Here is a 27,719-nt window from a genome sequence, read left to right as displayed (position 1 = left end):
TGCATATTTAATATACTACGTTTCAAAAGTTTGGGTTTAGTAAGTAATTTTTTTATATTAAAGAAATTGATAAAGATGCATTCATTTGATCAAAAGTCACAGAAAATACTTAATCAGTAAAAAATTACTAACGGTTTCTATTTCAAATAAATGCTGTTCTTTGAAATTTTCATCAAAGCATCCTGAAAAAATGTACCATGGTTTGCACAAATATATTACACAATAATAGGAAATGTTTGTTAATCACTAAATCAGCAAATTAGAATGATTTCTGAAGGGTCATGTGTCACTGAAGACTGGAATGACTTATGGCAAAGCTGAAAATTCAGCTTTGCCATAACAGGGCCAGATATCTTTAAATTGAAATAAAATTTCACATTATTACTGTTTTTACTGCATTTTTAATCAAATAAATGTAGCTTTGGTGAGCATAGGAGACTTTATTTCAATCTTACTGACAACAAACTTTTTGAACGGTAAAGCAGTTCAGGGTAATGACCCAGACATGTTTTTGTTTGCTTATCAGTCACTTTGAGATGTGTGTATGTGTGTTAGTGTTTGCAAAGCTTTAGCAAGCATGCTAAAAACAAAGAGAAGATCCTCAAGGTGAAGAATTTCACTGCTTTCAGGACTTCACATTTGTGTGTGTGTGTGTGTGTGTGTGTGTGTGTGTGTGTACATTATGTTTGAGTTGTCTGTACAGTACACACTCACTTTTTGCCAGCTTTTGTTACTATGACTCAGTTGAAGGCTGAAGGACACAGGAAGTCAATACTAGAGAAGCTTCCTCAGTCCACTGTCTGCTTACACTTTCAGTACTACTATATGTATATTTGTGTGCCAGTTTGTGTCAGCAGTGTATTTGTCCAAGACCTTATAATGCGCTTCCTTTAACACACAAATAACCCTGCCAGGGTGTTACCCGTTGGCTTTCTTGCCCCAAATGCCACCTGCCCGTTCTTCGTACCTCGCTAACTCAGTTAGCTGGATTTGATTGTTGACGATTTGGCATGATCTTGGATTGTTTGGTTCTTCGAAGCTCATCCTGGACTTGCTGTCATAGCAACAGGTCCGTAAGCTTAAACCTGCTCGCGAGCAGACTTATTTCATGTAAACAGGATTAGATTGCATCTTGAGGTGATACTTAAAATCTGTCCCAGCCACTGCTACTTTATTACAAGAGTTCATTACTGAACCAGGGGCAATAATAATAATTTTAAATAATAATAATATACAAATTTTAAATTGTATATGTATATGAGAATGTATATAATATTATAATGTTGTGTATAATACTATAGACACAGCCACTGCAGAGAATTTGATCTTGACCCTTAAGAAACTTTAATACTGTCACGTTACAAATCTGCTGCAAATTGAATTAAAAATGTCATTACAACATTGAAATAAAGTATGTACAAAATACAAATGTAAAGGGTGTACAAATACTGTATAAAATCGTGAATATAAATAATTGTATATAAATGTAATAAATGTATCATTGATCTATAACTTTTATGTTGGTTTGGTCGTTTAGCTGTTTCCTTATAAAGGTCCAGATATTCGTGGGTTTTTTTTTTTGTGTAATTTGCCAAGTTTTTTGCCAGGTGGCTTTTTTAATTATATGATGTCATTACGTTGCTGTCTTGACACCAGCCAATCGCTGCATTGCTGATCATGGTTTCGAGTATCGATGCATCTGCCCTCTTCAGGGAAAACAAGAACGCTCCGTAATCTTAGATCATTTAATCCAGATATTTAAATCCAATCCGCAAATTCGTTTGAAGAACCAAATTAGCCAGACATCAGTTATCACGATGAAACGATCTGGGATCTGTCAAATCATCTCAGATGTATTAAGCGAGGTACGAAGAACGGACCCCAGATCACTAAGATTTGTTGTTGTTTTTTTAGCTGTAGATTATGCTTGTGTTAATCTCACTATTACATATAAATAGATGCTTTTGAAATATTAACTCTTTCCTGGCATTGACAGAATTTTCTGTCATTTATGACACAACGCCTCACCGCCATTTATGGAAATTTCCAGGCAATCCATATTTTCCCTGTTATACGGTTGAGGGCGCTATTACTCATCTTCTAGTACAGAATCTCTGAATAAAAACACAGGTGAAGAAGAATCGGAAACAAGCAATGGAAGCATTGCTTATGCACATGTAAAATAATTTGATCATCAAACATTAAACCGCATTTATAATCAAAACTGCCTAATGTTAACGAATGAAATGTTGAGTCGATTGTACAAGATTTGTATTTGGGGGTGTTGATGGACTCGATCTACTCCATCTATGTTTTGCTCATCATTCTGAATACGACCCAGGCATAGTCTTTGACAAAAACATGATTTTCTCAGCTTTTTGTTTAATAATGTTTTTGTTTTTTTTATCAGTTTCATAAAAAAAAAGAAAAAAAGAATGCATTTAGCTAGAATAACATGTTTTTGTTGTTGTTGTTGTTGTTGTTTTTAAAGCAGAGGCCCTGTTCTTGATATATTACACGTTCAGATGTTCATACAACAAAATATCCTGGGGGCCTTGAAAGTTTTGTGAAAATGATCAGAAGTGCCGGCGCTGGCACTAGCAGAAAGAGTTAACAGTCAGGGTTCAGTGTCAGTTCTTTAAGGCATAGTTCACCTAAAAAACAGAATTTACTCATATAATCATATAATTTCAACAGAGACTTTCGTTCTTTGTGTGGAACACAGAAGATCATTTGAAGGGTGTTTTAACCCTTTCCAGCTCTGGTCCATAATTAAAGTTGATTGGTTCAAAACAATATTGGACCCCACTGAATTTCATTGAATGGACAGAAAGCACAAACACGGTTTTCCAGAATTTTTGTTAATTTCTGGTACATAGAGAGAAGCGTGTCAATGAGAGTGACAGTTTGTGATATCTTCCAACAGGACACTTACCCCTCCCCGTAATCCTCATAAAATCAGCTTGGCTGATCCTGTGTTTTAACACGCTGTCTAGTCAGATGGTTTGAAGACCCCAGTCAAAGACCACTCTCACTGTCCTTTCTGTCACCCTCTGGCTTGCTGGCCACTGAGTGCTTCCATATTTCACTCTAACTTCTCTTTCAGTGCTGTTGGGAAACTCGTAGGTCTTATTATCAGTTCAGAGCTCTCAACATGCCAGCTTCTGAGTCAACCAACTTGGAAAGACTTGGAGTGTATTTGAGTTAGTATAGAAGTATGTTCTCCTTGTCTTCTTGCACAACCCACCCCCATATAAAAGCCTCTTATGGTACTCCATAAAGAAGAGGGGGTTGGGGGCAGATGGGAAAGAGCCGGATTAAGGGGAATGTGAAACAAACTCTTAGTGTTACACTGTTGATGAGGACTTTAAAAGAACATAATCTAATCTACATTTATAATGGTGTTTTTGAGGTCCAGCCAATAATGTTAATTGTCTCTTAAAAGGGCAGTTTTTCTATCCCTCCTTTTTCTTTGCATCCTTTTACTCATCTTATGCTCTTCTATGTCCTTTTTTGGAGAGGTTAATAACATCTCTTTCTCTCTCTGTGCAGTGTGTGATGGATCTGCTTGTGCAATTGGGAAGAAAGACTTGGGTGGATATTTGTGCCAGTAAGCACTGGGTGCCCCAAAATGCCCCTTTATACTGGCACAAAGAGAGCCTAAAGAACCAAAGCAAACACTCAAAGAGCCGCTTGTGTAATGGTGTGTCCCTCTTACAAGATTCAAATACATTTAGGCCTATCAGATTTTTTCCCCTTTGTGCCAATGTACCACTATTGTACTAATAAGCTAGCCGATAATTATTTTCATGTTGTGGTCAATAACAGATCAATATTTAAATCCAATACTGTTTTGTCTAAATAGCCTACATTTGTGTAAACACTGAAAACAAAAATGAATCATTTTAAATGATATAAGTGAATTTAGGAATCGCAACATTATAGTGTACAGTATGAAAAATTTATATTCATTTTGAAATTTGCTGCAGTGTTATTAAATTAGTGTTTTTAAAGATCAATCACCTTTGCCATCATCACTTAATCTAAGTGTAAAAATCTGATAAATGAGCACAAACTATTAAATATCCAGTGTCGACCAATTGCAAATCACAAATATTTGCAGATAGCGATATGTTTCTGATATGTTGTGCACCCCTGTTTGTGAGTGAGCAATAGTGAAGTATATCTAAACATTTAAAAAAAAAATTGAAATTTGAATATTCAAGTCAAAGAATCTGGAAGTCAAATGTCAGCCAGAAAATACTTTATTTTTTCCAAGCAATAACTCATAGCGGAACTGCCCGGTGTTCAGATTCAGGTTTCTTAATTATGCCTGTGTGTGTGTGCTCTGAATTTCATGCTGTGTCATTGTAAGTATCAAGCCCTGGAGTATTAAAATTGAATCCCATAAATGCATTCACAGAGTGGCCGAAAGCCCAGTTATTGGCTTTGAAACCACAGCAGTCTAACCTGAATTAAATGTCTGCTTTTAGCTTCACATCCTGGAGTTGCTTGCTGAATCTTAGGCAACTGCAGGGGAAGTTCTGTCATCACTGGACTAGACAGGGAATGAGACTCCAGTGGCCTCCAAAGGGCTGAATGACTGACAAAAGCCACATTATCAGACATCTGAGGGGGGTAAAGAGTCTCCATGCCTTTTTACCATTCCGTTTCAGCAAAAATACTCTCCTCCAGTCAGTCAGCCAAAGGGTGAGAGAAAGAGAACATCACAGAAGAATTTGAGTTGACATGTAAAATACTAGTTTGATATCTGTTTAAAATGTGAATGGTCACAGTAAAACCGAGCAAGAGGATGTTTGTGAACATCACATGTACACAGGGACTACAAATTTCTTGACTTATTAGGAAAATATTGGAGCTGTATCTGTCATTTAATTTTGTGATATTTGATTGATCATGGTGCAATTTGATTTGATTTACATCTGAATCTCGTGCACTATACAGGCAACACTGACCACATGCATGGGACACTGACTATTTTTTGTATTTTATTTTTGTATTATCTATTTCTATATATCAAATAATCCTGAAGAAAACGTATCATGGCTTTGACAAACCTTTTGAAAGATACATATGTAGCAAAATATTTTAAACCAATAGCAACATGAGTACTTATTATACACAATATTTAATCTAATTGACTAAACACAAGGGGAACCCATACTGTATAAAAAAAATGCTGCCTTAAAGCAACTTGGATGTTTAAGTCATTTCAACTTAAGTTACATTAAACTGACTTAAAACATTTGTTGAATCTTGTATAACTTAAAAAAAGTTGAAAATTGCTTAACTTATTTTGATGAGTTAAAGCAGTGTAAAAACATATGCTCTCATAACTTATTGGTCATATATTTTTTTACAGTGTACACAAAGAGCCAAAACATTATGACCGATATATGCCTAATATGCTGTTGGTCCACAAGCCTCGCTGTTTCATAGATACTCCGACCCAGTCGCCTTGCCATAACAATATGGCCCTTGTCAAAGTCACTCAAATCTTTATTCCGGGCCATTTCTCCTGCATCCAACACGTTGATTATGTGAACTGATTGTTTGGTTAAAATCGAATCTACCCATACCTTAATAAATGGCCTTAGGAGATGTTCAACGATATTCGCTTCACCTCATAATGTTTTGGCTCATCAGTGTATATTTCTTTTCAAGCAAACATAGTTCTTATCTAATTAAATGACCAAATATCTGCCGATTATCTGGCCGGTATATTGATTGATAAATATGGAAAGGTAAGACCTCTTTTATATCTGCATTTTGCGGCTTATTTTTGCACTCAAATCTGAATGTTTATGGCATCAAATGATGTCTGAGGAGTCTCATTTTCTTCTTTTCCTATGGTGATTTCAAAACCCTGAGTCGGGAACAAACATTTCAAGATGAATAAGAACATGTCTTGATTTGTTGTGGTGGTTTGACATCTTAACGGGTCATTCTCCTCGCGGGCAAAAGGGGTAAATCAGATTTTAAATCCATAATCCAGATGACAATGTTGTTGTCGTCTCCCCTTGTTTACGTAATTCGTGGTTCCGGAGGAACTATTTTTGCTCTTATATTGCTGTCGACAGTAAAAAGACTAAGAATGAGGACAAACAAGCTTAACCTTTAGGATTTAAACTTATGTATGAAGACTAGCTGGACATAACACTGAAGAGCACAGTGTAGTGTGCCATTTTAAGGGTTTCTGGGAGTGCTGGGACTTGGTGAGATTAGTTAATCATCAGTCTGGTGTAGAGTGTAACGTAAGTTTTTAGGGGATGTCTCTTTCTCTTCTGCTTTTCCTCATTCTTTCTTCTTGAATGTTCAGGTCTAGAGAGATTTTAGGTGCTATGCAAAAGATCTCCATGATCTGCCTGTGCTAAAATCATACTGAACACACTGCAGCATCCAGCTGTCTGTCTGAGATCTCATCTCTCTCTCGTTTCTCACTTTTGGTTATGGACTAGAATCATCCACTTAGACAGGAAGAGGCAAATGTGCAAAGCGACCAACCACAGTCAGAATATCTGCCTGCAAACTATTTCAAAGCAGACTTTACAGTGTTGCTTGTGATGATCTAACTTGCTACTTGGTGCCTCAAACTAAACTTGAGGCTTTAAAGGTCCTGTTCTTCGTGATCCCATTTTTCAAACTTTAGTTAGTGTGTAATGTTGCTGTTAGAGCATAAATAATACCTGTAAAATTATAAAGCTCAAAGTTCAATGCCAAGCGAGATATTTTATTTAACAGAAGTTCCCTTTCAAAGCCTACAGGGAACGGCCGGTTTGGACTACATCCCTGTACATCCTGCTTTAATGACGTCAGTAGAACAGTTTGTTGACTAACCTCCGCCCACAAGAATACGCCAAAAAGGGGGCGTGGTCTTGTTGCTTTCCCACGTGGAGAAGAGGAAGTGTTGCGTTCGGTTGCCTTTGTAGTGTGTTTGTCGCCATGTCGTCGAGACGCTATTATTTTCATCCCGGAGTCAAATCACCTTTGTTTGGCCTTCAGGGACGCTGTACTTTGAGCACATGCATCTCCCCGTTATGGTAAGAGGCGTGACCTTTCCGGGCAACGTGCGCTAAGCTGCTGTCCAATCACAACACGGGAACCGCTGACACAATCAGAACTCATTACGTATTTCTGAAGGAGGGACTTCATAGAACAAGGAAATCTTCGAGCCGTTTTTAGGACAGTGAAAACAGCGGTATACAGATAAGTAAATTGTGTGAAAAATTTGTGTTTTTTTACACGCGAAACATGAACACATGTTATATTGCACACTGTAAACACAATCAAAGCTTCAAAAAAACTGGAAAAACGGGACCTTTGAGGCTGAGAGTATGGTATAATTGCAAAGGAACATAGCTAAATTTTCTCTTCTTGCTTGAATATTTTTTTAAAAACATAATTTGGCATAATTTGTGCAAAATGTGTTTATGATGGAGGTTGTCTTGTATCTGCTAAAGGAGTAAATGTAAATTATATGTTGCTAGGCCTTTTAATCCACTTTGTTTACTTGAGCAGCCGTCTCTCACCTGTACCCCAGTCAACACTTCTGTTTGACTTCATTTCCTGTCTTTGTCTGGCTTTTTGTTCCTCACAGTGGTATTATTTCCTCTATGTCTGTGCCTAGTGTTGTTGTTGTTAACTAGTCTAGATTGAGCTCTAAAACGATCACGTGACTTTTGATTGATCTGTAGAATGTCGATGACGTCTCTGAAGCGCTCTTGTGAGGCACTGAAGGATTGTTGAATTGGCATTTTAAAATCGTGAAAATCCAACCTACAAAATTCCCTGAGGCTAAACTGTTGTGTATACATGTCTGATTGGAGGTTTCTGTGACAGGTTTAATGCTGGATTAACTCTGCACAGCAGAATCTATATGTTTGCACACTGATGCACAGGGCTGGTGCTATGTGGGTCACCTTGGTGGAAGGAGAAAGTGCATAAAAGATAGAAGCGGAGAGGAAGAGAGCTCTTGAAATGTTGAGTGTTCAATTGGTGGACCCAATGAGCTCTTATCATTATGACAGACTTGGTAATACTCACACCTCTGCAGAAGAGATAACACGCGCACACCATTCTTTTGTACGGTATTCTTGTGCAGATTGCCGGGCACACTTTAACCGTGCCCTTTTTCTTATCTTGTTGTTTAAAACGAGAGTGGTTTGATAAAAGCATAAGCATTTAGGGTGTCTTAAATTTTAATTAACCTGATTCACCTTCTCATTCATTTCTGTAATCTCCATAGTGACCCTTTTTGCATGAGAGCATGTGAGAGTTTTATTTAAATACTTAAATAGTTCATCTAAAAATGACATTTCTGTCCTCATTTATTCACCCTCATGTCAATCAAAACCTGTTTGACTTTTTCTTCTATGAAACACAATAGATTATATTTTTTGTTTTGTCCATAAAAGGAAATCAAATCTAATTGCAATTTTACAGATAAAGAGATTTAAACAAAAATTAAGATCCAGGTTTGCTGTGCTTGTTTATAGGGATGCACAATTTGACCCTAAATGTTGTGATTTTATATATTATTATTATTATTATAAATAATAATAATAATGATAAAATATTAAAGAAAATAAGAAATTACTATTTTAATGTTTCCCTGTAATATTAAATATTAGGTATATAATAATATTAATAGTAATAATATTAACTTTATTTTATAGCACAACTGTAAAATAACTATTTATGGCGGTCTTCATTCCTTAATTTTCAAAATGTTAAACCATAAAGCTTTAATTTTAGCTGAAAACCATAGGGAGACCTTAAACCTTTACTTTTGTTGACAACAGCGGCTTATATTGCGTTAGGGCAGCTCGATTATGGCAAAAATCATAATCACAATTATTTTTAGTCAATATTGAAATCACAATTATTTAGGGAATTATTATTTTTATGGGAGCAGTATCTCTTTTGCGGCTTAATCCACTTTTAATAACACTGTTTAAAATCAAACACGTCCCATAGATTAGCAACAGCACACTGCATTTTACAACACTCACTTATTTCGATTATTTGGATTTTAAGTTTAGGCTTTTAAGGAGGAACGGAAGTGCAAGGAAAGGAAGGTGCACTGGACAGAATGCGGCAGCGGCACAATTATCATTTTCCTTGATTATCTTGTTTTCGTAATCGTTGGACGCCAAAATCGGAAAAAAAAATTACGATTAATTGCATAGTCCTGTTGCTTTTTCAAATGCACATTATAAGCGACCCGAGCTCAGAGCTCATGCAGATATGAGTATGTGTAAAGCAGCATGCGAACAGCTTTCTTGATGAGGAACAATTTGACATAGATGTGTTATTAAAGCTGCAAAGATGGCTGCCGAGTCAACAGAGTTGCCTTAAGGGGACTTTGGTTGTAAACACCAGTCTCTCTCAGGCTCAGTCACACACAGTAATCACTATATGCATTATTCAGTGTGTGGGGTTGTGAGTGGGTGTGATGTATTGGGCACGAGTGGAGACGTGACCATGTGCAAATGATCAGCAGAAGACTTATGGTAAAGAGCCTGAACAGGCACACAGGGGACTCACAACATTGTTCTTTTGTTCAAAGCCCTGCATGGCAACTGCCCAGCCAATGAAATGTCAAAACTGCTGACTCAAGGCAGGTACAAGCTTTGACTGTTTTTAAACAGGTTTCCCCAAACACTTCCCTCGGTGCCATTGGTTGAAAAATAAATCCCCGCCCCAAACTCACACTATTGGTTAAGCCACTGTTGCTATGTCAGACTGGTTAGGATGCTCAAACAAACAGAGCTATGTTTTGATAACAGAGTGCATCGACCTACAAATATTGTACCTGTAGATGTTATAATTTGGTCATCAAGCCTTTACACTGACAGTGATGTGTAGACCACAAGAAAGTCATTAATTGCCATCCAACAAAGTTTAGCAGAGTTAAATTTGATAAGAAATATAAAATTGGCAACTACCAGTGGGAGTTTGGTCAGTGAAGTTCATGTGGTTCGCCACCTGAAACAGTTGGTTCCTGCAGTAATGTCCAAAAGCAACCAACAGCACAGTAACTTGGTGACCTCTAGTGATTTAATCACTGTCAGTGTGAATGGAGCTTCAAACGTACACCCTGACAGATTCATGAACAGGAACCATGGCGATTGAAATCCCACCGTTTCTCTGTGGAGCGTGTGAACTGCATCTCCATTGATCTCCAGTGCTGTAACCTCTGACCTCTGTTGGGAGACCATCAGCGTGCAAGGCCACCCTGTCATGCTTTCTCTTAGCGGTTACTTTGCTCCCTCTCTTTCACTCTAGACCAGTGTCCTAATGAGTGAGCCTATTTAAAGAGAACTCTACTGCTTCTATATTTAACCTACTAAGATGCTCTCTTTAAGCACCTAGTGCCTGCCTCTTTGTGGCTTTGGACTTAGAAAGTCGTGACTGTCTTGTCTCTGATTCCTTATTTCTTGCTCTGTATCGCTCGCTGTCCCTCTTGCTACAAGAAGGACCTCACTTTCACTGCGGGGGCCAGTTTTGGCCCCAGTCCCACTGGAGACATGTTCTCTTACCTTCGATCTCCACACTACCTGGTGAGTGTCAGAGCACTGAAGGGGGAAAATGAGAATGCTGAGATTAACGGAAGACGTTTAATGTAGGTTAGGTTCTCAATTAAGGGTGTGGCTTCTTGTTATGTATGATATTTGTAATTCATCGTCCCTTTAAATTGTGACATTTCTTTAAATTGAATTCAATTTAATCAAATAATAATAAAATATTATATATGTTGGATATATTAGTAATAATATTAATAATATACACTACCATTCATTCATCAAAGAATAATAGGATGCAATAAATTGATCAAAAGTGAAAGCAAAGAGATTTATATTTCAAATAAATGCTGTTCTTTTGAACTTTCTATTTTTTTAGATAATTCTGGAAAAGAATGCATCACTGTTTCCACCAAAATATTAAGTTGTGCAGCTGTTTTCAACATTGATAATAAGAAATGTTTCTTGAATGGCAAATAAGCATATTAAAATGATTTCTGAAGGATCATGTGACACTCTTTTATTTGAGTATGTCTGCCAATTCAGCTTTGCATCACAGGAATAAATTACATTTTAAAATATATTAAAGTTATTTTGGATTGTATTAATATTTCACAATATTACAGTTTTTTTCATGTATTTTGATCAAATAAATGTAGTTTTGGTGTATGTATGGTATGATTATTTTATTATTTTATTTTGCTGAAGTGTTCTGTAGTAAAACACAAGGAATTCACTGTCATGCTGTCTACCTCTTTCATGACTGGAATACCCTGTACTTTTGTGGTGCAATCCCACACATAACTTGACCTACAAGAAATGGACAGTGTGTAGGAGAGAAGGATGATGTCAGTTGTTTTTTGAACGGAGAGCAGCACCGAGAGGCAAGTGCAGGTTGCGTCATTGCGGCCATTGACGTATTTTTGCTGATTAACCCGTGTCATTTGGCCAAGTGTCCTCACACTTAAGCTTTGTTCCATAAGTACGGTGGCTTTGTGGTCACCGTGAGAAAGACGCATTGTTCTGTGTCTATTTCTGCTGCTAAAGGTCTTGTCCTGGGCAGGAATGGGTGTCCCGCACCACTAACATATGGCATCATATTGCTGTGTTGAGCGTTGGGAATGTCTTTCTCCTAAAGTTTTGCATAATTGAAATTCCCTTCCCACAATCCCTCAAACATGCTGTTCGGTTTGCCATAAAGAAAAGTTTTTGGTTGTTTCCAATGCAGAGCCTAATATTTCCAGACTATTTCAGAAGTATTTCTGAAATCACAAGTCTTTGCTCGTCTATGCCTGTGTTGAGAAAGTGACACTTTTGAAAATTCTTTTTGGCTGTGCCTGTGTCTCTCCCGAATCGCCTCTCTCTGTCTATTCATCTTTCTGTTCCTCTTTGTTGAGTCATTGTGAGTTGTTCTGAGGGCAGCCCTGCCTGAATAGCTATTGTGCTCTCTGTACCAAGAGCCGTCATCTCCTTTAGTCCATGTGGCAGACGTTCGACGAGAGTCTAAGGCGTTTCGTTAACCCTGCTGTGCTTGTGTGTACAGGGGTGACGGACCAACACCGGGAACAACACTTGAGTAAATCAGCCATAGTGATCTAGCACACCAAGTGCACTGCAATGACTTGGCACCTTTGTTAACAAGCCATGTGCTAAATGTGAGTCTAGGACACACAGTTGGGATTTATTTTATTGGATGCAACAATTGCATCATTGCATTTAATGTGTGTTGTCAGGTTGTTTGGCCGACACTGATGTTTGACCTGTCGTTAATTTGATTCACCTTGACCAGATTATTTCAATATCAGTTCAGACAAATCTACTCTGTCTGAATTATCAGTCTGTGATTAAGTGTGTAGGAGAGAATGAGGAAAGTATCTGTTTAGAAGGCATTTCCTTTATGCTAACAGATACGATCAAAATACATTATGTGGAGTTATTTAATACTTCCTGTTATGCATGATAAATTGAAATATTACCCTTTGTAGATAAACAAAGCAAAGCTTTATTTATTAAGTACCTTTTAAAATGCTTCACTGAAGATGAAAATGAAAGAAGTAATTAGCGACAGACTGTTGAATTATTGAAAATGAATGCAAAAATGGCAGTGTTATGAATACTATAGCACAAAAAACTATTTCAAAAATAAAAACTTTAGCAAAACATATATTTGTTAGTTTATATTTGTAAAAGGGTATCTGACAAGGCTCTCTCTCTCTCTCAAAAAAAAAGCATATATTTGCTTGTTTTTCACAGTTTTGAACAATAGTGAATATAAAGGATGATATTTCTGGACGAGTTTTAGGTAGAAGCAAGTGTAATGGCCTGTTCACATCAAGACAAATATTTGATGGGAAAATTTGGTGCGATAAACATTTTAGTTTTAATGAATGGCTGTTCACGGTTTAGTTCACCCCAAAATGGAAATTCTGTCATTAATTACTCACCCTCATATTGTGCCAAACCTGTAAGACCTTTCGTTCATCTTCGGAACACACATTAAGATCTTTTGGATGAAATCCGTGAGCTTTCTTGACCCCACATAGGCTGCAACATAATCACCACTTTCAAGGCACCGAATAGTAAAGACATTGTTAAAATAATCCATGTGACAGGGGTTCAACCTTAATGTTGCGCACAAAAAGTATTCTCGTCGCTTCATAATATTAGCCTGAAAGTCTGTTTGGAAAATGTACTTACTTTCTTGTGTGTAACAAGCAAGTTGGAAACAAAGTTGGGCAGCGCTGCTTTGTGTACCATAGTAGCCAAGGTAACTGTATTTCTACTTTTCAATAAGTGCCGCCTGTTTTCAGAAATTGAATTTGCATGTTCATTCAGCCCATCTGCTGTTTTTACACATTGGTCTCAAGTGCTTCATTATTATATTGCTGAGGTGTGTAAGTGCAAAACTGTGAAGACATTTAAAAATGTAGAATCCTGCGATCAGTTCTGGCAGCCAATGAGCCAAAGGATTTAAGTGATTCCTCAGTCTAGTATGAGTCAGCACTCTTGTGCTGCATTCTGAGCTCTTTGTAAATGTTTGATAAAGGTCTTTGGTAAGTTAGCCAAAATACAATTGCAGTCTTGATGTAACAAATAAATGGGTTTTGGTGAGTTTCTCACTGCCTGAAGGGAGGTGAGAACAAAAAAAGCACAGCAGAGAATCTCAGGTCACCAGCAAGTCTGGTAAAAAAAAAACTATCCAATTATGATTATGAACCGTTACCATTACCTTTTAAAAAGTGTTTTGGGTCAATTCGATTGGATGTTGTGTTTTGATAAAGATAATTTCTTTGGTTGAGTAAGCACTGGCCTCAAGTCAAGTCCATTAGTGTATTCTATGATTTAAAGCGTTTTGGTATATCAGAGTATAGATCTCTATACTTGTGTTCTAGTTGTTGTTGTTGGTGGTGGTTTGATGTTATAAATGTCCTTGTCCTGATTTTCTTTGACAATTAGTTGATTAAAACTAATTCAATTATCTTAGAACTCAAATTATTTAAATGTTCTGGCACATAAAATCAAACTATTAGCATAGCGGTGATAATTTCGGTAAATTAGAGTAAAATAAAACCTTAATGCTATGAACCTATCCATGTGTGTGCATGGCAAATGTGTTTTTTAGTTTGTACAGACCATTGTTAACCCCATAGTGTGTGTCAGGGAATCATCTATGATGCTCGGGACAGTTGATGGAACTGTCTATCACTTGCCCGATCGGACCAGTGCTGCATTGTCACAAAAGTTTATCATTTGCAAGTATTTTCAAGCCTTGTCAATTTTAGTATTCAAGCGCAAGACGCAAAAGAGAATTCAATTCGGTTATCGTGCACTGTTTGGGAAGTTTGTGTGAGCAACACTCATCTGAAGTGCACGCCCAGAAAGCCGCATCTCAGCCAGTGCGCAAATACTAAATTGAGTTCTCTTTGATGTCTATCTTATATCTCTCTATGATACTATTTTATTTATATTAGTGCTGTCAAATCAATTAATCGCGATTAACCGCATCCAAAATAAAAGTTTGTTTACCTAATATATGCGTGTGTGTACTGTGTATAATTAATATGTGTATATAAATACGCACACATGCACGTATATATTTAAGATTTTTTTTTATATTTATATAAAATATTTATATATAATATGAATTATATAAATATATATACACAGTATATACATGCAAATATTTCTTAAATATATATTTGTGTGTGTATTCAAATGTACATCTGTATCGAGATCTATATTATATATCGAGATTAATCGTTTGACAGCCCTAATATAAATATATATCTTAAAGTGACTGTTCACTTTAACAATATTTGAAATTTATATGAATTAGGCTAGTAGTTTTGGTGTCATAACCTTATTAAGGTTACATGGGTCAAAAACATATATATGTATGTATGAATGCATATTTGATATTTTAACTGAACTTAGGACTGGTGGTGGTGCTTAAGATATTGTTGATCATTCAGTGTTTCTGTAAAAAATTATAATGGTAAAGATAAAAGTAATTATTAAGAAGATGATAATAATAATACTAATTCTACTAATTCACTCAAACTGATTTGCTGAAATCAAAATGGTGAAGGCACCAGCCAATGAGATTGCCGTTTGCGCATTAATACCGGAGAAACCGCATATCTTCTGCTTGTTCTTAAAAGCTGAATAATTCCAAACAAACTGAAGTGAGTGAGTGAGCGGGTGAGTGAGTTTACGGTACGTCAAATACAGGCACGCTGCGCATCCTTTGAGCTGAACTGAATAAAACTGTTCCCTTGATGGAGAGCAAAACTGTTTCTCCGAGTGAAAATATATCAATGCAAAACTTATTCTTAGCCTCTAACACACACACTGGCGAGTAAAATCTAAGCATTTATTAGCCAATGGCTAATGATAGATATTATTTAGTTGCCCAGAGTGAAGATTTACTCTCATATGCGAGGGATTTACTCGCATTGTAGGGGGTTGACTAAAAAAGTATGTTCTATATAGTTATGAGTATGTGTGTTATGAATGTAATCTGGACCTACTACATTCGCAATGTTGTCATTGTCATGTGACCTACCAGCGTCAGTTGCGTAACTTCACTGCCATTCATAAATCCTCTCCCGTGGCCTCATGGGATAGTAAAGTGTCCATCATATGCACACTTCTTAATCACGGCAGATTTTTTTTGCCTTCTATATAGTAGGGAAGTATGCGATTTCAGATGCAGCCCTTGTCTGTTATGTCTTAAGTGAACATTAACAGTTGAGAAATAAAATCCATGTGTAACAGTATATTAGATCCATGCATTTCTTAAAGTGACTGTTTAATTTAACAATATTTGAAATGTATATGAATTAGGCTAGTAGTTTTGGTGTCATAACCTTATTAAGGTTACATGGGTCAAAAACAATGAAAACAATAACTAGGCTTGTTGTATTTTATTTCTGTATTACTTTTTTGTGATGGGGGCCAGTTAATAAGCAATTTGAAATACTGGCTCAACCTAGCCAGTAGAAAAAATCCTTAGCATTGAGTCCTGGCCTCAGTTATTCATATGCACCATATATGGTGACAAAAAGTCCAATTTCTTTACTGCTTTTTGGAACAAATTGCATGTTAATAGAACATTTGAAAACAATAGTTGGTATCAGGTAGTCTTTTTAGTTACTTGACAATGCTTCTCAATGCATACCCCATTACATGAATCAAGAGAAGAGTTTATCCCTGAAGGTCAGGCTAAAGAGTTTACAGGTCAGGATTTGTAGTTTCCCCCCAAGCTACAGCCTGCTTTTCTGTAGATACTGTAACTCCTAGAAAATGTGTTAAATTGACAAAAAAATATAAACACTGGAAAAGTTATACTTGAGTGTGTCAGTTCAATTAAGTTTTCCAGTAGTGCATTTTTTAGCCATTGCATCCGTCAACACATGGAAACACAAATAGAGAAATCTAGAGAGAGGGATAAGGGGGATGGAAGAGAGGGAGAGAGAGATAAAGGAAGAATCATCAATCCAGCCCTTCTGTCCAGGAGCATCATCCCCAAAACTGGCTTAAGCTAATTTAGGTGACAGCCATCCCCATATTTTGAACTCCCCTTCCCTATTTTTTCATTTGCGGTCTTATGTAAACAGTATTTGTCTGTGGAATTATCTTATATCTATAATAATGGTTAGTATTGTGCAGCATTAAGCTAGTAGTGTCGTTTTAAGTGCAATAATGGCCAAAGTATGTCTTTCCAAAAACTTTAAAGTTATAAAATAGGAAAATGGAAAACATGAATTGTTAACAATGAAGACCATCTTTAGGTCTGCAATGTGAGTTGTGTGTGTACAGACTGTAGGTTGAAGATGTGGGGCATTTACACACAAGCAGTGGTTTGAGCACAGAGAACAGAGTGTTGCTCACTAGGAGTCCTCTCTAACATTTCTGAATAATTAATAGGGGTTTTTGGGGAGATGAAGGGACCAATGAGAACACAGGGATTTGCATGATTGTGGAACACACCGTCTGCCGTAGTGGATTTGGGACTACCATCAAAGCACACTGCCTGCAGGTTTCTCCAAACACACACACAGACACACATACACACTTCTGCGCAATCACAGAAATGCATATTGACTGCCACATTCACTGATTAAGTATGCGACTCATGTAATCATCATTATGTACTCACTGTAATGCTGCCACAAACCTGTATGACATTCTCTCTTTTTTTGAAGAATGTTTCAGTGTTTTTTGTCCATTTTTTTTGTTTTGTTGTCAGTGAAAATCAGTATGAAAGTAAGAAAGAAAGTCAGTCAGTGGGGTCCAAAACAACATTGTATCGTACTGACTTTAATTGTATGGACAAGACATACAATCTGTCTGCCTGTCTAGCTAATATATATGTACATATATTTAATTTTACATAGATAGATGTCTACAGAAACGTTTGTATCGATATATCGGTACACCAGTAGATGACAACAAGTGACTTAAAAAATATTGAATCATTCATTCAAGAGATTAGTTCAAAAATGAGTTGTCCAGTAATGAGTAACAAGTGAAGTATGCTATATATATATATATATATATATATATATATATATATATATATATATATATATATATATATATATATATATATATATATATATATATATATATATATATATATATATATATATATATATATATATATATATATATATATATATATATATATATATATATATATATATAAGAATCATTGAATCATTTTTTTTTAAATATTTTATAATTCATTCAGATTAATTAAATGTTTTAAATAGACTGCAGCAATTAACATTTTTGTCAGAACCTCTAGTAAACTACATGTTATTTTGTTAAGTGAATCGTGGGAGAATCGTGATAACTGTTTGAAACAGAAAAAAATTGTGATTCTCAATTTATCCAGAATCTTGCAGCTCTAATAGATAGATAGATTTCCGTCTGTTTTTTCTTGTGCCATTTGTACCCATTCAACATCTGTTGCAGTGCTTCAGAGATGAAAGTGTACAGCTGTTCTTCATGCTGCTCTGACTGAGATTTCATATTCTCATTGAGCCTTACAGAAACCATCAGCATTAGCGATGAGCGCAGGAAGGTCTGTTTGTGTGTGCTTGTGCAGCATTGTGCCGAAGACCTAAAGGTTAATTGGTTGTCTCTCTGTTAGAGTTTGAGCATTTCTGAACTCACTGAGGTGTGAAACAGAGCTAAAATTCCCCATAAAGTTTGCTGTCGGCTAAATCAGCCTTCCTGGAGCCTCACTTATTGATTCGAGTGTGTGTGGTTGTGTCCTTTGTGACACACTTGCAGTAGATACTGTGGTCTCATACTGTAGATATAGACTTCATGTTCGGTTGAGCACACATCCATGTGGCTCCAGGGGCTCTGGGGGAGGTGACTGGGTGGCCCTGCATATGTCACAGATGTGCTAATGTGTGCCTGAGTGGATGCATCCTGACTGCAGGCAGTCAGATGGAAATGTAGGTTATACTGGTCATTCATACTTAGTCCAGGAGAAAGAGAGTGATATAGGCCTTTCTTTGTGTAAGGGGTAGTTCTTGATGGAGAAAAGAAGAGAAGGGATAAAGGTCTGTTCCCTCTAAAACAAAGGGAGCGATATGATTATGATAAATGGGAGATTATTATTAGGGCCTGAACACTTTTTTGTATTATTATTACTAATATTATTCCTAATTGTCAAATTCTTTTCAGTGTCATGAAAGCTGCAACTGCAAGTATGAAGATTAAGCTTTAATTTTACTGAACCAACACGATCTCATGAGAAAATGTTTGAAGATTAGGTGATTTTGAATATTATGGCAATTCGTAACTGTTTTACATTTTGGCAAATTGGTGGCAAATCGTATGTTTTTTTCTTGTTTTTTTTAATTATTTTTTTTTATACCCACCCCTAAATAACTAGCAGGTTGTATGAAAATGAACAAATGAGATTTTGCAACCAATTCACCAAACTGTAAAATAGTTACAAAGAGCCATTATGTTTCACCAGTGACCAAAACCTAGTGAAATCTGTCTATTTGTAATTAGCAATTATTACAAGGTCGCCAGGGTAATCAGCCAATCACAGGCCCTGCCTCCTCTCGTGTGGCTATAAGGCTGTATTTTGTGTAGAAAACACCCCTGTGTCCTACACACAAGCACATCCATAAAGAAACCAAGTTTTCAAATTGTCTTTTCATTTCTCTTTCTCACTGCACTGTACCTTACACACACTTATTCTGTTATGTAACCATCTTAGAGTATGTCCCAGCTTAGCACACAAAGGCATTTAAGTAAATTCATGCATGGCATAAATAACCTTAATGGAAGCTCTTTGAAATACTTGCTTCTGATTGGTCAGTAATGGAATTTTGCTGTCAAGTATTGTTCTATAATGACCGCTGAACTTTATAAATCATTATTGTCTCAGACAGCAAAGTGCCTACATAGCTGTGTTAGTTTCTGATCCTTGTTGAGCCTTAATCTCTAAGTAAGCTAATACAATTATTTATAATCAAATCAATATTTAATTTCAATTAGTTTTTTTTATTTTGTGAGCAGTGTTACGAAGAGGATAATGTATAGCAATGTCAGCATTAATCAAAGTACTTTGCAAGACCAACGCCCAATAGAAATGCTGATGGGAGACTTTACTTTTGTCCCATTTCTTTTTCATTCTGAAACACACACACACACACACACACACAAACACACACACTGGTGAGGTTCATAGGAGGGAAAGGAATGCAGGTTACCATGTTGCACATAATCCTTCTTTGGCGCACAGTTTAATGGTCTAATGTGGACCCCTAGTGGCCAATCACAAGAAGAGAACAGCAGAGGATCTGATATAGTGCTTTAGAGAATATACAGTAGTCAAGTCACCTTTATTTATATAGCGCTTTATACAATACAAATTGTTTCAAAGCAGCTTTACAGTGATAACAGGAAAATTATGCATGTTTGCTGTTGTTCAGTTTGACCAGTGTTGATGCTGTTCTGTTGTAAAGATCATCAGTTATTTAATTAGTTAATTTGCACAAAAGCTGTTTTAAACGCAAAGGGTGGTCACACCAAATACTGATTTGATTTAGTTCTATTTATAAATAAAATCTATTTATGACATTATTTTTGAAAGCATCCTCACTTTACAGTATTTTTACACAAGTTTTTAAAACTTCTCACTGTACTGTAGCTTTGCAGGAAGGTTTCATCAAGCATCTTGTTTGCTACAGTTCTTCTGGATTTAGTCTATCTCAGTTTTTTTTCTGTTTCTTCATGTAATCACAGATGGACTCTGTTGATGTGATCAGATCTCCATGTGGATCATATTACGGTCTGAGTAGAGTATCTCTGAAACAGCAAGGCTTGTGGGATACTCCTGGTCAGCAGTGGTGAGAAATTACCAACAGTGGTCCGAGGAGGGACGAACCACAAACTGGTGACAGGGTGTTGGGCGCCCAAGGCACATCGATGCACGAAGGCAGTTAAGGTTATCCCATCTTGAAAGTACATAAGCCAAAGAGGGACATACCCGTAAATTCAAGCTTCGCCTTTTCCGTTTTAACACTCAATGGCACCGTGTCGAATGTGGACGAGGTCGAACTGGAAGCCATATTAATCTTGGACTAAATCGGCCACCGTAGGAGTTAAAACGAAATCGGAATTGAGAGGAATAGAAACTAATATTCACTGGATGGTCATATACCTTTTCACCGCTAGATGGGGGAAAATATCACATGGTGTAGCGTGTAAACGTGATTCATCAGACCAGGTCACTTTCTTTCATTGCTCCGTGGTCCAGTTCTGATGCTCACATGCTCACTGTTGGCGCTTTCGGTAGTGGACTAGGGTCAGCATGGGCACCCTGACTGGTCTGCGACTATGCAGACCCATACGTAACAAACTGCGATGCACTGTGTATTCTGACACCTTTCTATCAGAACCAGCATTAACTTCTTGAGCAATTTGAGCACTATAGTAGCTCGTCTGCTTGATTGGAACAGCCTTTGCTCCCCACGTGCATCAATGAGCCTTGGCCACCCATGATCCTGTCACCGGTTCACCACTGTTCCACTTTTGATAGATACTGACCACAGGAGACCGGGAAGACCCCACAAAAGCTGCAGTTTTGGAGATGCCCTGACCCAGTTGTCTAGCCATCACAATTTGGCCCTTGTCAAACTCACTCAAATCCTTACGCTTGCCCATTTGTCCTGCTTCTAACGCATCAACTTTGAGTACAAAATGTTCAGTTGCTGCCTAATATGTCCCACCCACTAACAGGTGCCGTGATGAAGAGATAATCAGTGTTATTCACTTCACCTGGTCATAATGTTATGCCTGATCGGTGTATAATATAATATAATATAATATAATAAATGTATGTCAATTATGATTTGTGTAGCTCTCATAATGTACCACAAGCATAAAGGAGTGGTTGGCACTTGGAGGATGATGGACATATGCATGAATGGATGAAGATTCATTGAAAGATGAAAGAATATTTTCTTGCTTCAAGAAAACTTAACAAAAGCTTGCAGAACCAACAATACAGTGACTGGTGCCGTTGCATCTATTGTACCTTTGTGCTGTCTGAATGAGAAGGCGAGTATGGAGTAGAAGCCATCAGATTTCTGTGTGTGTGACTAGTAACCACAAAGGACTTCATTAGCATCCATATCTGAACATCTAATCAGAAAACATCTCTGGAACAACAGACTTCTCATAACATGAAACCAATTGGCATTCATGTGTACTAGTTCTTCAGTTTGATCTCATATACTTGCTTAAAGACACACTTCATAACCTGCAACCTGACTGCATTTATTAAGAGTCCATACTCAAATCTCCCTCTGCCCTGGGGGTTTTAATTCATGTACACTCACAGCTGTTACCACGTATATGTGCGTGCTCTGCATTTCCTCTTGGGTGTGCTCTACAGATTTCCATGTGGAGGCATGTGGCTGAACATGGATTTGAATACGTTCATCTTTTTTTTTCTGTTTGTGCACGCAACATTGTACACTGAGTGAAATGAACTTTGCTGTTTGAGCTTATTTGGGGGTCATCTTCCTTATGAAAAGATCCTGTAGAGTCTGGTCTCTCTAACATTCTATTAATTTTCAGATACGTTGTGTATGTGGTTGAGACAGCGCAAGAGACAGAGACAGATATGCAAACAAGGGTTGAGGTTTGTATGTAGATATTTCGGTGGAGAGTGTCAGTATCGCCATTAGATTGAAGAGAAAAAGACCTACAGCTCAAGAGACAAGCAGGAGTCAGAAGGTGAAATTTACCAATGTAATGCTTTAATGTTTGATTTCAAGTGTATATGATATGATACGATACACAATTGGTAATATCATACTTTAAATTATTGATAATTTATATAATTTAAAAATATACGTCTTTCTTTGGTAATTTAATATTGTATTTGTAATGCAGTTTATTTCTTTCTTCACCTGCTGTGTGAAGCAACTCTTTCAAAGAGATGTTTCAAATATAATCAGGTTTGCTGCAGCCGCCGCCTTTAAAAATTGGCAGCGTTTATTTTCTTGGCTTTTTTGCTATTCCAATATTTAAATAGTTTTAACAATTTTCTCTTTTTTTAATGTAATTTGTAATTAAAGAGTTATGCAAGTTAGCTGGTCTTGATCACACACAAACCACAGCTACTGTACTTACCAAATAAAGAAATATGGACATAAAATATTCATTTATTATGTCAGCTGAAAGAGAACTAGCGCAGTGTAGTTTAGTGGATATTATACAAATGAATTAATATTTGCCAGTCAAAATGTATTTATATGAATGTAACGTTGGGATTCTCTTTTGGAATGTTTTGCCCAACGCCACGCAGTCACACAGGACATTGGAAAATGTTAGAGCAGCTTTGAGTCTATTATCACGATAAACCTTATTATTTCAGTATGACAGGAAGTCCCATATGTTTCCATGCATGACAGGATGGATTAGCCAACAGGCCTCTTCCAAATATTCTGACTATTTGAGGTCTTTGCCAACAGGCCTTACCATAAAAACAGGAATTGTGTCAGATTTGTTCAAGGGTTAGCAATGGGCTATTGCTTTGTTGGATTGGTCCTCAGACTTGTGCCATGTTGCACCCCTGGCGGGTCACCCAATTGTAGCGTATGTATTCATAGATGCTGTAAATACCCTCTAACTTGCACATCACTAGATGCAGTATTAGGGTTTCAAGTCAAGTAGTCACTGGTGACTTGGTTGATGTTCTGGGATCTGTAGTTTCTGTTACTCTCAGGTGAGAGATTGGCTTCTATTTCTGTTCTTCCTGTATGTGAGTTTTCAGTTGCTATGTATTGTGTGGCTTGTTTTCATTACGCTGAATCTCACAATGGGTTACACCAAAATAACAGCGCCTTCAGCAGTGAGGATGTCGTCTCTTTTACAGTAATGAGGAAGAGACTTTCTAAAATAACGCTTTCAGACAACTGCAAGAGCGAATGACTTCTTAATTGACTGACTTCTATACTTTGTGTACTAACCAGACATTTCTACTGAACTACTGTACTGTTTTACTGACATTACATTTACAATCGATTCATTTAGGAAACATTTTTCCAAACCAACTTTGACAAAAATTATGAATTATGTGTTTGCCAGGACTGGTTAATATATTTAAGTCAGAGATTGCACTTAAAAAATGAAGTACAGATGGTCATTTTGTGATGTCTGGATCTTTTCATACTGCTTTTCTAACTGGCTCCTCCCATTGTTCTCTTGTCTCTTTCTTGGTAAATCATATGCAAATATTCCCATGCTTAATTTTTAAACTTTATTGAATTCTCCCCATGCTTTACATGAGTTGTTTTAAATGCACAGTGTGAAAGTCCAGCCAGTTGTCAGCCATGAATGCATCAATAAAATAATTGGCAGATGTTTCTTGGAGCCCCCTGTGAATTTTGGTGAATAGTCTCTCAGAATTTCTCCACTGCCTGGAAGAATCAATCACAGTTTTATTAGCTGCTTTTGTTGCTTTGGCAGATGTGTGCACTTATCTTTTTGAGACATTCACATCTAAGCTGCTAAACAAAATTGGACAAACTTTCTCTATTTTGTCCACAGGGCATCTCTCCCACCGGACAGGGTCGACCTGAGTCACCCGTGTACACAAACCTCCAGGAGTTGAAGATCTCTCAGTCATCTCTCCCACCTGTTCCCACTTCCTCCCCTCTGCACATCCTTGGCGACTGGGAAACGCACAAAGATTCGAGTGGAAGAAACTTCTACTACAACCGCACGACTCAGGAGAGGACCTGGAAACCACCCCGCTCGCGAGACAACGGGGTCAGCCGTGGGGACACGTCCAACACTGGAGACATGGAGGTAACAAACAACTGGGAAAATGTCCACTGAAAAATCCATATTGGTCACATTTCATGTAAAACACCATCTTTATTCTAATGTGAGTGTGACTGTGTGCCCACATGCTTGTGCATGTGGAAGTTTGAACTAGGCCAAAATTGAAGTAGGTCTTCAGTCTATATTTAAGCCTTTGAAAAATGCTGTTCAGATATTTAAGCTTCAACAGGCAGTTGATCCAGCTTCAGACGGAACAGAGTTCTCAGCGGATATTGCTGTTATTATGGATTATTATTTCAAATGACAAAAGTAGTGTCAGTTAAGTTGTTCTGGATACTGTAAAAGCTATCATGTATGTCCATGTTTACGAGAGTAAATAGTTTGACCTGTTTCCCGAGCTCATTTAGGACAGCCTTATCTGAAGTTTCGATCCAAGTTTCACTCTTTCCATTGTCCATAGCTGCCATCTAGTGGTGAAAACATAACTTAAATTTAGGTATAATAGAAGAGGGGCATGGTATATTTTGTTTATCAGTTAAAATATTACCGGTTACAGATGCTGTTTAAACATTTTTTTTTTTAAATTATTTTATTAACTGTCACCGTTGTTGTTGTTGTTGTATTTAGCCTATTTAAAATACATTAATACGAATTTTTATTAAAATGTGTTTTTTTTAAATGGTAATAATGTATTGTTTATTACTGTTAATAATGATAATAATAATGATGTTATTTATTTATACATAAATAATAGATTTTTATAATGATACTTTTACAAGTAACATTTATACAATTTTGTATATGTTTTTATTAAAGCGACATTACATTGCATTTGAAGAACACATTTTACTAGTTTATTTCATGGAAATAAAAACCGTTGACAATGTTTTCAGCACCATGCTATACTGTCGAAGCTACATAAATTAATGCCCTTTTTGTTTAAATTATTATTTATGATAGCATTTTTTTTCTCTTGTTTAGCATTTGTCATCTGAGGAGAACTGTCCCAGCACACACTCCAGTCAGTCAGACAGTCAGTATGGATCGCCCCCTAGAGGCTGGTCTGAGGAGCTGGATGAACATGGGCACACACTCTATGTGTCTGAATACACCAATGAGAAGGTGCTGAAAAGAGCTGCTTGCATACCAAAATCTCTTCTTGTTATGTAACAGTGTAACAGATGTTTTTCTTTGTTTGGCAGTGGATTAAGCATGTGGATGAGCAAGGACGGCCTTATTACTACAGTGCCGATGGATCCCGTTCAGAATGGGAGTTACCAAAAGTAAGTTAAACTTTTTCACAGGTTCACCCAGACAGTCTTTCTCCTGTCTTTAAGTCATGTAGTGTTCATTGCCTGCTTTAGCTCTAGTGTTAACCAGGACAGTAGGAGGTTTACCGGGAAAATCTAAAAGTAACCCTGATTCCCTAATCGAGTTAGTTGAGATCAGTGTCTCTAGCACACCAGTTTTGCTGGACAGTGGACACCGTTGGTCGGACCGCACGCTCTTCTTTTATTACACATTCTTTTACACGCATTTCATCCAACATATACAAACACATGTTGTACTCTGGAGGGCTATGTGGCGGGGGCGGGCTTATGTTCGGAGGAGGGGATCTGACCGCACATGGTGCTGTGGACGGTGAGGAGAGAGGTACCTCAGTGGATATTCTTTTCTTTGTTTTTATCACTGCCGATAGTCAATACTAGTTAGTGTTTGTTTCTTCAAAACATTGTAGAATTTCCTGTAGAATTGTGTATAAATAGATGCGGAAAATCCCACTATATTTATGAAATTTGGAGGCTATTATTGTGGACAAAGGATGGAAATCCTCGACATTTTAAACTGGAACTCCGTCACCCCTTGAAATTCACTTCCTGGACTCAGTCCCCCAGAGTCACCCCCTCACCCCCCATTTCCAGCCCTGGTTTTAATCTATGGTTTTAACACTTTCTCTCTCTCTTTCCTACTTCCTGTTTGTTCCCAGTATAATCTCTCTCCTCCAATCTCTGGAGAAGCTCCTAAGAGTCACAGTTTGGAAAGGAAGCAGCAGGAGCCCATTGTGCTGACCAAGTGGAGACACAGCACATATGTGCTGGACATCACTGATAAGGTACGTCTATGTTGTTAGACACAAACAAATGTTCTTCCTTAACACAACCAAACACAGCAATCACAAGACAGTTCTCTTTTGTGTAATATATATAAATGCATACACTGCCATTCAAAAGTTTGGGGTCGGTAAGATTTTTTTGATAGAAGTCTGCATTTATTTGCTCAAAAATGCAGTAAAATATTGTGAAATAGGATTCAAATTTAAAATAACTGTTTTCTATTTGAAAATATTTAAAAATGTAATTCATTCCTGTGTTGGAAAAGCTGTGTTAGTGGTGGGCCGTTATCGGCGTTAAAAAAAAATATCGCCATTAATCTATTCTCAAAGTTGGGTTGGGAGCTGGGCCTATCCTACACAAGCTATGATGACTTTCACCTTGATATTTTAGTGCGGATGTATAGCCAACCTAGCCGAATTGCACTGAAGGGGCGAGAGAACGAGTCTTCGAACCTGTGTGTATGCCTAACGTTACTAGTGTTGTCAAAAATATCCATATTTCGATATGTATCGATACTGAAATATCTGAAAGGATACGATACTCATGTTCTACAGTACTATCGATGCAGCTGCGCTCTCCTCTCCGACCGACAGCGAGTTGACACGCACCCGCCTCCTCTCCTTCAGTCCGTTTAATCCTCTGAACATTGCGAACGGGTTTTCTGTTGGATTTTTCCTCATGGCCGCGTGTTAGTATTGGTGTGACCGGTCTGAATTTTGCGCGGGGTTGCACATAACGTTAATTCTACTAATTCCCGCAGATTTCGCGCTCTCATCTGAAGTGCACACACACATACCGTAATAAAGCCGCCTCTGACATAGGCTACAAGTGCAAAAATTAGCTCATTTTTCCAACTTATTAATGGTCAGATACACTCAAAAATGTCTCAATGCACATCTTGGTGAGTTTTAACGTAAACAGTCGTAACCAACTCACAGGAACAGTGTTTGGGATCCATGCGTGCGTCAGGTCTTAAAGGGACAGAAGTTATTTATTATTCAAACTACAAAAAGACAAACGATCACTTACGAGCACACATATTCTGAATGCCTTCGGCAGAATTCAAATGAGCCATTTTAATCTAGATTAATTCCAAGATTACAGTTAGATTAATCTAGATTAAAAAAAAAAATCTATGCTCACCACTAATATATATGTGAGTGTGTGTGTGTGTGTGTGTGTGTGTGTGCGTGTGTGCGTGTGTGCGTGCGTGCGTGTGTGTGTG

At 37.3% G+C, this 27,719-nt stretch overlaps 1 protein-coding gene across 7 annotated transcripts in view; it reads left to right on the top strand.

Annotated features, from left to right (window-relative positions):
• The window catches only part of arhgap12b (Rho GTPase activating protein 12b), a 75,236-nt gene that overhangs the window by 30,774 nt on the left and 16,743 nt on the right, over positions 1 to 27,719 (top strand). For all 7 annotated transcript variants that reach the window (XM_079800990.1, XM_079800987.1, XM_079800988.1 and 4 more), the window contains exons 3-6: positions 24,144 to 24,404; positions 25,362 to 25,502; positions 25,583 to 25,663; positions 26,368 to 26,493. In XM_079800990.1, the coding sequence (XP_079657116.1) occupies positions 24,144 to 24,404; positions 25,362 to 25,502; positions 25,583 to 25,663; positions 26,368 to 26,493 (609 nt within the window). The remainder of the gene's footprint in view (positions 1 to 24,143; positions 24,405 to 25,361; positions 25,503 to 25,582; positions 25,664 to 26,367; positions 26,494 to 27,719) is intronic.

The sequence above is a fragment of the Gobio gobio genome, assembly GCF_949357685.1.
Source record: "Gobio gobio genome assembly, chromosome: 20".
NCBI classification, from domain to species: domain Eukaryota; kingdom Metazoa; phylum Chordata; class Actinopteri; order Cypriniformes; family Gobionidae; genus Gobio; species Gobio gobio.
Note: the sequence above shows the minus strand (reverse complement) of the source record. Positions and strands in the feature narration are given on the sequence as shown.